Source organism: Pygocentrus nattereri, chromosome 7 (genome assembly GCF_015220715.1).
Source record: "Pygocentrus nattereri isolate fPygNat1 chromosome 7, fPygNat1.pri, whole genome shotgun sequence".
NCBI lineage: Eukaryota > Metazoa > Chordata > Actinopteri > Characiformes > Serrasalmidae > Pygocentrus > Pygocentrus nattereri.
In genome coordinates this window covers 39827797-39841395 of record NC_051217.1, presented here as the reverse complement: position 1 = coordinate 39841395, position 13599 = coordinate 39827797, and the positions used below count along the sequence as shown (strand labels likewise).

General features: G+C 42.2%; 1 protein-coding gene across 1 annotated transcript; it reads left to right on the top strand.

The window, feature by feature from the left end:
• The first annotated feature begins 4765 nt into the window (after positions 1-4765).
• LOC108434079 (extracellular calcium-sensing receptor-like) lies at positions 4766-9674 on the top strand. The gene is made up of 6 exons (XM_037540185.1): positions 4766-5001; positions 5175-5475; positions 5643-6413; positions 7290-7514; positions 8521-8644; positions 8761-9674. Exons 1-6 carry the CDS (start codon positions 4766-4768, stop codon positions 9672-9674), a joined length of 2571 nt encoding a protein of 856 aa, XP_037396082.1.
• Positions 9675-13599: the final 3925 nt, after the last annotated feature.

The window sequence follows — 13599 nt, the reverse complement described above, 5'->3', positions numbered from 1 at the left end:
TAACGGCTAGATATAGTCGGGCTCACCTCAACACACAGCTTGGGCTCTGGGTCCAATCTCCTTGAGAGGGGCTGGACTTTATTCTTTTCTGGAGTTGCTCATGGTGAGAGGCGGCTTCCCTACACCTTCGGGTTGGGGAACGGATCCTGACTGCTGTCTGTGCTTATGCACCAACCAGCAGGTCAGAGTACCCAGCCTTCTTAGAGTCCTTGGAAAGGGTGCTTGAAAGTGCTCCTCCTGGAGACTCTATTGTCCTACTGGGGGACTTTAATGCTCACGTGGGCAATGACAGTGAAACCTGGAGGGGTGTGATTGGGAGGAATGGCTTCTCTGATCTGAACCCTGTTTTGCACACTTGGGTAAAGAGAGGAGCTGAGCTGTCAACTGATCACCCCCTGGTGGTGAGTTGGTTCAGGTGGTGGGGGAAGATGCCGGTCAGACCAGGCAACCCCAAATGTATAGTGAGGGTTTGCTGGGAACTTCTGGCAGAAGAACCTGTCAGATTGATCTTCAACTCACACCTCCGTCAGAACTTTGACCAGATATCGGGGGAGGTGGGGGACATTGACTCAGAATGGGCCATGTTTTGTTCCTCCATTGTTGAAGTGGCTGACTGTAGCTGTGGCTGTAGTTGGTGCCTGTCGGGGCGGTATTCCTCGAACCTGGTGGTGGACACCCCAGGTGAGAGATGCCGTCAAGCTGAAGAAGGAGTCCTACCGGGTATGGTTGGCCTGTGGGACACCAGAGGCAGCTGGCAGGTATCGACAGGCCAAGCGATCAGTCGTCGCCAAGGCAAAAACCCGTATATGGGAGGAGTTTGGTGAGGCCTTGGAAAGTGACTTTAAGTCGGCTCCGAAAAGATTCTGGCAAACTGTCAGGTGACTCAGAAGGGGAAAGCAGTGTGCCACTAGCACTGTATACAGTGGAGATGGTGTGCTGCGGACTTCGACTGAAGACGTCATTGGGCAGTGGAAGGAATAATTTGAGGACCTTCTCAATCCCACCGACACGTTCTCCAGTGAGGAGGCAGAGTCTGGGGACATGGGAATAGGCTTGTCCATTACTGAGGCCGAAGTCGCTAAGGTAGTTAAGAAACTCCTTGGTGGCAAGGCTCCAGTGGTGGATGAGATCCGCCCTGAGTTCCTCAAGGCTCTGGATGTTGTGGGGCTGTCTTGGCTGACACGGCTTTTCAACATTGCGTGGACATCGGGGGTGGTGCCACTGGATTGGCAGACTGGGGTGGTGGTGCCTCTTTTTAAAAAAGGAGACCGGAGGGTGTTTTCCAACTACAGGGAATCACACTCCTCAGCCTCCCTGGTAAGGTCTATGCAGGGGTACTGGAGAAGAGAGTCCGGCTTATATTTGAACTTCGGATCCAGGAGGAGCAGTGCGGGTTCCGTTCTGGTCGTGGAACACTGGAAAAACTCTTCACCCTCTCCAGGATTCTGGAGGGTTCATGGGAGTTTGCCCAACCAGTCCACATGTGCTTTGTGGATCTGGAGAAGGCATTTGACTGTGTTCCCTGGGGTATTCTGTGGGAGGTGCTTCGGGAATACGGGGTACATGGCTCTTTGCTATGAGCCATTCAGGTACAAACAAAGCAGGAGTTTGGTTCGCATGGCAGGCAGTAAGTCAGACTCGTTCCCAGTGAGAGGTGGACTCCGTCTGGGCTGCCCTTTGTCACCGATTCTATTCATAATTTGTATGGATAGAATTTCTAGGCGCAGTCAGGGGATGGAGGGTGTCCGGTTTGGTGACCTCAGGGTCACATCGCTGCTGTTTGCAGATGATGTGGTCCTATTGGGGACATCAGGCCACAAACTTCAGCTTTCCCTGGATCGGTTTGCAGCTGAGTGTGAAGCGGCCGGGATGAGAATCAGTACCTCCAAATCTGAGACCATGGTTCTCAGGCAGAAAAGGGTGGAGAGCCCTCTCTGGGTCGGGGATAGGCTCTTGCCTCAAGTGGAGGAGTTCAAGTATCTTGTGGTCTTGTTCACGAGTGATGGTACAAGGGAGCAGGAGATTGACAGGCGGATTGGTGCTGGGTCAGCAGTGATGCGGGCTCTTTACCGGTCTGCTGTGGTAAAGAAAGAGCTGAGCCATAAGGCAAGGATCTCGATTTACCGGTTGATCTACGTTCCCACCCTCACCTATGGTCATGAGCTTTGGATAATGACCGAAAGAATAAGATCGCGAATACAAGCGGCTGAAATGAGTTTCCTCCGCAGGGTGGCTGGACTCTCCCTTGGAGATAGGGTGAGAAGTTCGGTCATCCGGGAGGGACTCGTAGTAGAGCCGCTGGTTTTTCACATCGAGAGGAGTAAGCTGAGGTGGTTTGGGCATGTAGTTAGGATGCATCCTGGATGCCTCCCTCGGGAGGTGTCACAGGCAAGTCCACCTGGGAAGAGACCCCGGGAAAGACCCAGAACACGCTGGCGTGACTATATCGCCCAGCTGGCCTGGGAGTGCCTCGGAATCCCCCTTGGAGAGCTAGTGGAAGTGGCTGTGGAGAGGGAGGTCTGGGTCTCATTGCTTAGGATGCTGCCCCCGCGACCCGAACCCCGGACAAGCGGAAGATAATGGATGGATGGATATATATGTATGTATATGTGTATATATATATATATATATATATATATATATATATATATATATAATGGATTAAAAATCCTATCTCCTATCCTATCTATCCTATTGTTACCTTACCTATTTCCCTTATTACACACGCTTCTTCTGAGACACACAAAGCCATGTCTTTTTTGCTGATAATACAACCTCACTGAACAGTTCTTCACAGTTGGAGGAAAATACTAACTGCCTGAACAGGGTACTGATATCTTGTTTCCCATGGATACCCATAAAAAAAAAAGAATACAATAAAATTAAATATTTATATATTTTTTGCGTTAATTCCAAACCGCATTAGGCCTCTCTCGCCTAAACTGCATGAGACCTTATTAACCTATTACGGATTGCACCTGTCCCTTGCTGATTACAGCTAAATTTCTGATCGTCACCTATCCTTAACCCTAGCATTAACATAACCTTCACCTTAGTTTCAAGCCTAAAACTATTAGTAATAACAGTTCCCACACTACTGAGAATTAACTGACTTTTGAAATGACAGTTTGTACACACTCTACTGTTTGATTTTCAAGTTAACCCATAGCTAATGGATGGGAATTAGAATTGATGAAACTGAGGGAGTAAGTTCTGTACCCTCAAACATTGTCTAACATATCTGCATAAAATGGGATCGTTCCCCTGTTCAGGCAGTTAGTGTTTTCCTCAGACTGTGAAGAACTGTTCAGTGAGGTTGCATTATCAGCAAAAAAGACATGGCTTTGCGTGTCTCAGAAGAAGCGTGTGTAATAAGGGAAATAGGTAAGCTAAAACTTTACTTGGTAGACTAGTTTAATGCTTCAAGAATACCTTTGCATTTGCCTTAAATTCCATTAACTGTCTTCACATGCATGTGAAATTAAGTGAGATAGGATTCTTAATCCATAGGGTTTCCACAATCTTTATGAGTGTGTTTCCCGGAATTTCTGCAGTCTGTCGCTATAGAAATCCAAAGTTCATGTGGTCATCAGATGCACTCAAGAACAGTGTGTAGAGAGCTTCATGGAAGGGGTTTCCATGGGCGAGCAGCGACATCCAAGCCTTGCATCACCAAGTGCAATGCATTTTGTCAAATGTAGAGGTGTAAAGCTCAGCACCACTGGACTGAGATGTGTTCTCTGGAGTGAAAAATCACGCTTCTCCATCTGGCATTCTGATGTACAACTCTGGGATTGGCAGTTGCCAGCAGAACAGTACTTGTGTGACTGTTTTGTGCCCAGTGTAAGGTTTGGTGGAAGGGGGATTATGGTGTGGGGTTGTTTTTCAGGAGTTGGGCTCGGCCCCTTACGTCCAGTGAAAGCAACATTTAAAGCTTCAGCAGACCAAGAGATTTTGCACAATTTCATGCTCCCAACTTTTTGGGAACGGTTTGGGACGGCCACTACCTGTTCCAAAATAAATGTGCACCAGCGCACAAAACAAGGTCCATAAAGACATGGATGAGTGAGTGTGGTGTGGAAGAACTTCACTGGTCTGCAAAGAGTCCTGACCTCAACTCGATAGAACACCTTTGGGATGAATAAGAGCAGAGACTGCGAGCCAGACCTTCTTGTCCAACATCAGTGTCTGAACTTACAAGTGCACTTCTGGAAAAAAGTCCTTATGGAAATCTTTCCAAGAAGAGTTAAAACTGTAATAGCTATAAACGCTGGCCCAAAATCATATTAAACCCTTGGGATTAACAACGGGATGTCACTCAAGTTCATAATGATGGAGACAATTGGGCGAATATTTCTGGAGATGTAGTGCATTTCGTATGTACATGTATTTTCAAATGTATTTTATGAACATGATTCCATACATAAATAAAATTCAAAATGCATTCAGTAAATATGGCAGTATATTCTGATATGCAATATAACGTTCAGAATGAATATGGACATTTAAAGTTGAAATTTATATCCAAGAAATCAAAATATAGGCGCCCATATTTTTACATATATCCTTTTTCTTCATATGAGAGTTTTAACTTTGTCGAACTACAAAATAAAAAAAAAAATGTATATGTATCAAAATAATTAATATTAAACACATGACCACGCCTGCGGAGTCTGATCTCACAATCCCCTGAGCATCATAATAAGGTGGCTATTTAGATGCAGTCACTCTTGCGTTCAGAGGGCAGAACACTACCGAGCACACTATGCAGCTCACTTCGATTATAAAGGTGTTGGAGTCCTTGATGTGGTTAACTGGACTTAGTACAACAACATATAAAGCGGACCCGGTCAGCTGCAGGCTGTGGGCTGAGCCTCTGATGCCTAGTCTTTCTATGAATGGAGATTTTATAATAGGGGGGATTTTTTCCATTCATTTTTACACGACATCCATACAGAACGCCTACACCAGACAGCCGCTGCAGCCACAGTGCTCTGGAAGGTCTGTCTGTGAGTGTGGAGAGAACAATGAAGGACGAATTGTGGAGAAAATATAATGATCAAATTTACACTGTTTGAAATCACGCAGTCCTCCTTGAATTGTTGATGCCTGAAAGTATATGGTGAAATATTTCTGATTTATTGTTATCTTTTTTATCTCATATTTGTGAACAGCATGAGTTTCCGTGTACTGCGCTTTGCTCGTGCCATGGAGTTCACCATCCACGAGATCAACAACAGAACAGATCTCCTCCCGGGAATCACGTTAGGATACCAGATACACGACTCGTGCGGTGCAGTGCCGATGGCTGTTAAAGCTGCACTTCAGTTTACAAACGGCATGGAGCCATTTTTCAGTGATACTGATTCCTGTTCAAAATCTGTAGCCGCAGCTGTTCCTGCTCTCGTGGGAGATTCTAATTCCACCCCATCTATCAGTATGGCCAGAATTCTGGGTCTTTTTGGAATTGCACAGGTGATTTTACGCTAGTATCACAGTAATCGGTGGATTTTAAAACGGTTATCATAACAGTTTTAGTAGAATTTAAAACGCCATATAATATCTCCTAAACGACAAGAATAAATAATGAAACCATATCAATAAGAAATGACACTTCCTTATATTTCTCTGTGTTAAATCAGGTGAGCCATTACGCAACCTGCGCATGTCTGAGCGATAAGCACGAGTATCCTGCCTTCTTCAGGACCGTACCAAGTGACCACCATCAGGCAGCCGCTATAGCAAAAATAGTCAAGCACTTTGGCTGGACATGGATTGGGGCAGTGCGCAGCGACTCAGACTATGGAAATAGCGGAATGGCTTCGTTTCTAAAGGCTGCGCAGGAGGAGGGAATCTGTGTGGAGTACTCCGAGTCCTACTACAGAACACAACCGCGCAGTAAAGTGGAGAGGGTGGCGAACGTCATCCGGAGATCAACAGCCCGGGTAATAGTAGCGTTTCTCGCCGCAGGTGACATGAGGTTACTGTTGGAGGAACTGGCGAGACAGCCGCCTCCTCTCCTTCAGTGGATCGGCAGTGAAGCGTGGATTATAGAAACCGAGTTTCTGCGCTTTAACATGTGCGCTGGGGCGATAGGATTTGGGGTTCCCCGCTCGGTGATACCAGGTCTTCGTGAGTTTCTTCTGGATCTCTCTCCAACACAAGCACTGAAATCTCCTCTGCTAACGGAGTTTTGGGAGAGCTCGTTCAGCTGTAGCCTAAAAGGCTCCTCAGGGGGCGCGCGGGAATGTGACGGCAGCGAGGATATCCGCGCGCTGCAGAACCCGTATACAGACACTTATACAACATCAAACCTGGTGTATAAAGCTACGTATGCCATAGCGCATGCCATCCACGGTGTTATCTGTAATGACACGCAGTGCGACAAGAGCGCTAAATTCACACCATGGCAGGTATAAAAATGACGCAAGCTTGCCTTACGATTTAAATAAGCATGACTTTATTGATATGTGTGTATATGGTTTATCATGAATCTGTATTTTACGTTGTGTATTAACTAATTGAGTGAAGTGCTCTACGGGCGTTATTCTGTTTCAATGTTAAATTCAAATATATATATATATATATATATATATATATATATATATATATATATATATATATATATATATTATTTTTTTTTTTTTTTTTTTTTTCTATGTAGGTATAATAAGTTTACCAGAAATATCAAATCAGATTTCTCTAAACTCACACTTCTCAGAGTTATTGTTTCGTCTTCCGAGATATCCCCAAATGAAGTAAAATGAATAACTTTTTGTTTATACTTATTTAAATTTTATGTTATTTCTTCACGATTGACACAAACGAGATTTTTCTTGTCAACATGACATTTCTTTACAACTTAAAGTGAAAATGAAGCATCGAATTTATGGCTTTTCATAAACAATATTCTCCTTCATTATCTTTTATTCAGAAAATGACAAAATATATAAGTAAACATCAGAATAGAAAAAAATATATAAAATAAAGGAATAATTATCATAGACTATTTTTGATTAATGTATCAATATGTTAAAGATATATCAATATATATATATATATATATATATATATATATTTTTTTTTTTAACTTTTGTTCGGGGTTTTACATATGTGGGTCATCACTCGTCACCTCAGTGGTATAATTTCCCCACTTATTTATTTATTTATTTTTTTTTTTTTTTCATTGACTCACCATGTCAAAATGTATTGTTGAACACAATGAACAAAATCAAATTCAAAGCTTTAATTTACAAACTCAAACTTTATTAAATTATGTTTTACTGCAGATACGCGACCAGCTCAAGAGAGTGAACGTCACTACAAAGAACGGTTTTCAGGTCTCGTTTGATTCCAGTGGAGATCCTGTGGCCGTCTACGAGCTCATAAACTGGCAGTTCAAGGAAGATGGTGGTTTGGATTTTGTGACTGTGGGCCAGTATGACGCATCCAGACCAAGAGGCCAAGAGTTCAGTATGAGCAGAGCTATCAGCTGGATGGGAGGACAGACTGAGGTACAGCATAATATTTTCATTAGTCTTTGACTATACCTGTAAATTCAGGTCAGTTAGCAAATCTCAAAATGATTAAAGAAGTCGTTGTAAGAAGTGGTAAAATCTTTTCTTTTTTTTAAAAGAGGAACTTCCATAAAAGTCAGTTTACTACTATTACATTACATAAAAAAAGATGAAACTCGAAACATTTACTTTCTTCTCTCATTTTCGAAGCCGAGGTAATTTTTACTTACAATTACAACATAACTGATAACACAGCAATTCGATGAAAAGTAATTGTCTTAATTAAATTTATCATCTATAACTAAAAGAAGAGTGTTGAAAATACATTACATGAATTCTTTGATTTGCTGTGAACACTTGGATTGTAGCAGCACGACAATAGAACTCTAATTAAAGATTTCTGGGCTGCTTATTATACAGCAAATTATAGACTTCAAAACAATGGGTATTACAGAGGAAGAAATCATAATTGTGTGGTAATTGCCTTGTTAAAGAGATGAGAACAAAGAAATATCATGAATCATTACTACCTCTAATATAGCAATGCAAAAATGAGCAAATACCAAAACTAAGAAAAAATGAAGAAATACCTTGTATGGCAGTAGGTGCATATATTTCACTATTTCTTCACCCAAACTAATGAAGTCAAAGTTGAACAATGAAGGAAATGAGAAAAAAACATTAATCAGTGCATCGCACCGTGAATGTCAGACAATACTTTTGACAACCATGAAATGATTTGCATTTGTCTGTTGTGCTTATGTCTGTGTGAGTAGGTGATACAGTCAATATTTTACCCATAGAAAAGTAAAAGAGCCAGCAATAGTAAACTGTAACAGAAGAAACACTATCATGGATAGGATAAAATAAAAAGACAAAAACATTAAATTGAATCATGGAATACTGAAATTCTTAAAATTGTATTTATTTATTAATTTGTTTGTTTCTTTGTTTGTTTATCAGATTAAATGTGAATGATTTGCATCTGTCTCATGTTTGTCAGGTGCCAAGATCTGTGTGCAGTGAAAGCTGTCCTCCAGGAACCAGGAAGGCTGTGCAGAAAGGAAAGCCAGTCTGCTGCTATGACTGTATACCATGTGCAGAAGGAGAGATCAGTAACATGACAGGTTGTGTATCACAATTTTATAATTTTGCTTGTGACAGTTATAGTTTAGTTGCTTTCAGTCCCTTGCATTTTTTCCCCCATTATAAGGGTTCTGACTTCAGTTTTCTAACCTCTTAGATTCTTTTAACTGTATTCGCTGCCCTCCTGAGTTCTGGCCCAACACCCAGCGAGATAGCTGCCTCCCCAAGCCTGTGGAGTTCCTGTCCTGGGATGACACTCTGAGCATCATCCTGACAGTGTTCTCCATCGCTGGGGCCTTCATAGCTGTATGTGTGACTGCTATTTTCTACAAACACAGAACTTCTCCCATCATCCGAGCCAACAACTCAGAGCTGAGCTTCCTGCTGCTCTTCTCTCTGACTCTGTGTTTCCTCTGCTCACTTACTTTCATTGGTCAGCCTTCTGAGTGGTCCTGTATGTTGCGTCACACAGCGTTTGGGATCACCTTCGTCCTCTGCATCTCCTGTGTTCTGGGGAAAACAATAGTGGTGTTAATGGCCTTCAGAGCTACATTTCCAGGTAGTGATGTCATGAAATGGTTTGGGCCTCCACAGCAGAGACTCAGTGTTCTTGCCTTCACTCTCATACAGGTCCTAATTTGTGTACTTTGGTTGACAATATCTCCTCCTCTCCCCTTCAAAAATCTACAGCAATACAAGGAAAGGATAATACTGGAATGTGGATTAGGTTCAGCTATAGGTTTTTGGGCTGTGCTGGGCTATATAGGATTTCTGGCTCTTTTGTGTTTTATTTTGGCTTTTCTAGCACGGAAGCTGCCTGATAACTTTAATGAAGCCAAGTTCATCACATTCAGCATGCTCATATTCTGTGCCGTGTGGGTTACATTTATTCCAGCTTATGTCAGCTCTCCTGGAAAGTTCACTGTAGCTGTAGAGATATTTGCTATTCTGGCCTCAAGCTTTGGTTTATTTATTTGCATTTTTGCTCCCAAGTGTTTCATAATCTTGTTTAGGCCAGAGCAGAATACCAAGAAACACCTTATGGGTAAAGTTCCATCCAAGGCTCTCTGAGACTCTCACACTAATTCTAAAAGTAGAACAATTGTTTAGCACCTATAAAATATGCTGATTTATTGAGAGGTATATAAATACTTAGCAGCTCTACCAAAGCTTATTCTTACTTAAAGTTCATTTTCTATTGAATTGTGTAAAGATATACATACAAGCTTTTCACATGTTCTACTTGCATAATAACAGATAACAATGTATATTGCCAAATTAAAGTGATTTTTTCCACTAGCATGCCTTTCTTCATGTTTATATAGTAATTCTACATTAAAATGGCATTCTTATGATTGTTTTGAGAATGTATGGCTTTAAAATGTGATATAAAACAATTAATAGGAAGCTTGCATTTAATGGAGAATTGGTGGTTGGATGGTCCAAAAGTATGATGGCATTCCTTACAATATCTGTTATCTGACTTAACAGAATTGGTAGGTTGCATTTTTCTTGAGTGTGTTGAACTGCGCAATAACATTGGCATCTCTCCAATAAGCACAGAGAAAACCAGGTACATCTTAACATCATAACCAAATTGTCACACATTCAGCTCGTCGAGTGAACTCCAACTCCCAGAACACCCTGGGGGATCATGTGCCGGATCAGGCACGTGCACCTATCTGCGCTCACAATCCCCAGACTTTTGATGAATGTCATCTGTGCCTCATTAGAGCTGAGCATTTAAACATGGCTCTGACAGTCAGTTAGTGCGAGGTAATGTTTTCTCTAAAACTTACTGAGCGTATTCTTCTTGCTATTGCTTGTCTCACCGAGATTTTGACCGTTTAGATTAATGTTTTTGTCTACGTCTGTTGCCTTTACCTTTTGCTACTTTTGCTGGTTGTGTCGATTTGTTATCAGACTTTTGGACTGTACTTTGACTACTCCTTTGTGCTTTGCCTCTTTTGTTGTTTCCTTGGCTGCTAGCTAGACGAATAAATTGTTTAACGCAAGCGTCTGGGTTTCAGTCACATCGTAACACAAATATGCTTTTTTTGTGTCATGCTGGTTACTCTTACGTAAGAAATAAGAAACAGCTTGGCCTACGTCTTCAGTGAGATCCAGCAGTGTGCAATCAGTAAACTGAGAATGAATTCCACTATCTAGTAGGAATAATTTGTTCTGCTGGAGGATGTGATTTCAGAGCATCAAATGTCACTGAATAAGCAGTTACTGTTGTCCACTGATTTTCTTAAACTGTTCTAGGACATTACATTTGGGGCAGTTAGAAAAGTCGTGGCTTCACTTGACTGTAAGTACATGAGGGTTGGGCGTTCCCGTGGTAACTTTTAATGTTTCATAAATGCTTATTTGGCATTTGCTAACAACTCTGCAACACAAGATTGCACGGTCCCCAAAGATGAAACTTCCCAGGCTTATACAATATATTGATGATTCAATGGTACACTTTCTAATTTTATGCACATCCACATAATTAGGGAAAGCACTAAGCACTAAGTAGCCATTTCTCAGCATCCATATAACTGATGATGCCTAGATATTAAATACTGCGTGTGTGACAAAGATTACAAGAGAGGTTCCTGCCATTAGTTCGTAATTTAAAGTGTAGGGCCATAATCAGCCAATCAGCTTTCAGGACACATGTGCTCAATTTAACTTCCTAAGCATCATTTAACAAGTCTTTTTCTCAAAATGAAAACAAAAAAAAAAAACTTTTACATGTTTTTACAGATAATTGACAGTAAATGCTATACTTTTCTATGTCAAATATAAAATATTTAGCTCTGTCTTTTACATTTACATTTATTTTGAGTATTAGAAAAAGCAGAGAGTAAACATGCAACTCATATCCAAAGTACATATCCAAAAAGACAGAAAATCAGTTAAAAAAAAAGACCGGTCTGCTGTTTACAGATCAGTAAAACGTAATAGAATAATCCACCATCAAAATTCTTACTTTTTTACACACATTATATATAAAGGAGTAGTTCTGTAAAGGAATAAAGTAAAGGAGTGGTCTGCAGGTGGGGATCACAGACCACTTTGTGATGGTCCGACGGAAAAGACACGTGGGTACGTTCCAGGTTGGGGTGCAAAAATGGGTGTTTATTAAATCCCAGTGAAGAAACCAAACAAAACAAACAAAAAAATTGTAATTCATCCAATGCCAAAAAGAAAAATATTTACAAATATATACAGCATAATATGAATAGTCAGTTATTCAATCACAACTTGAGAGCTTTTTAAGCTTCAACCACGTTTCATTACCTCTCTCACTATAAAAACTCAGCAAACAAAGGGTCCTGTTTTCCTCCCTGGCTGAAAACACGGCTACCTTCCTCTGGAGCCTATTCATAGGTAAGTACTTGTTGTTCCCCAATTGTTTCAAAAACATTACAGTTTATAATATGTTTAATTATATCACTAAATCAATCAAAATTTACAAATAATAAAACATTCATATTCACCATTAAGTTTTGTTTCTTTTTTCTCTGCAGGTTTGCTCTTGTTCCCCAGCATAACCAGCATAATCCAGGCCTCCATTGGTTAATACATTTGATTTCCATTGATTTTTGTATGATTTTGTTTTCAGCCCATTCAACTTTGTACAGAACAAAGTATTCAATGAGAATATTTCATCAATTCAGATATAGGATATATATATATATATATATATATATATATATATATATATATATGTTGTCTGGAGCAAAACCTCCTGGTAGGGTCTCCCATGGCAAAATGGTCCTAGGTGACAGGTCAGACAAAGTGTGATCCATAATAACCCCTACGAAAAGACAAGAACAGGATTTGTGTACCCCGCCCGGAACAGGGTTACCAGGGCCCCACCCTGGAGCAAACCTGGGGGAGGGGCTCACCAGCGAGCGTCTGGTGGTCGGGCATTTACTCATGGTGCCTGGCCGGGCCCAGCCCGAAGGAGTTACATGAGTCCCCCATCCCATCGACCCACCACCAATGGGAGGGGCAGTAGTAAGGGTTCGGTGCTTTGTGGATCGGGCAGTGTCCGAAGACGTGGGCCTTGGTGTTCTGATCCTCGGTTGCTGAAACTGGCTTTTGGAACTTGGCACGTTACATCACTGGCGGGGAAGGAGCCTGAGATGGTGCGGGAGGTTGAGAGATACTGGCTAGATATAGTCGGGCTCACCTCAACACACAGCTTGGGCTGTGGGTCCAATCTCCTTGAGAGCGGCTGGACTTTATTCTTTTCTGGAGTTGCCAATGGGAAGAGGCGGCGGGCAGGTGTGGGCATTCTCAAAGCCCCTCAACTCGGTGCCTGTATGTTGGGGTTTTTTCCGGTGGACGAGAGGGTAGCTTCCCTACGCCTTCGGGTTGGGGAACAGGTCCTGACTGTGCTTATGCACCAAACAGCAGTTCAGAGTACCCAGCCTTATTATAGTCCTTGGAAAGGGTGCTTGAAAGTGATCCTCCTGGAGACTCTATTATCCTACTGGGGGACGTTAACGCTCATGTGGGCAATGACAGTGAGACCTGGAGGGGTGTGATTGGGAGGAATGGCCTGTCTGATCTGAACCCGAGTGGTGTTCAGTTTTTTGGACTTCTGTGCAAAACACCATGTTTGAACACAAGGATGTCCATAAGTGCACATGGCACCAGGACACCCTAGGCCGCAGTTCAATGATTGACTTTGTAGTCGTGTCATCGGACTTGCGGACATGTGTTTTGGACACTTGGGTAAAGAGAGGAGCCGGTCAGACCAGGCAAGTCCAAATGTGTAGTGAGGGTTTGCTGGGAACGTCTGGCAGAAGAACCTATCAGATTAATCTTCAACTCACACCTCCATCAGAACTTTGACCAGATATCGGGGGAGGTGGGGGACATTGACTCTGGGCCATGTTTCGTTCCTCCATTGTTGAAGCGGCTGACTATAGCTGTGGCTGTAGTTGGTGCCTGTCGGGGCGGTAATCCTAGAACCCGGTGGTGGACACCCCAG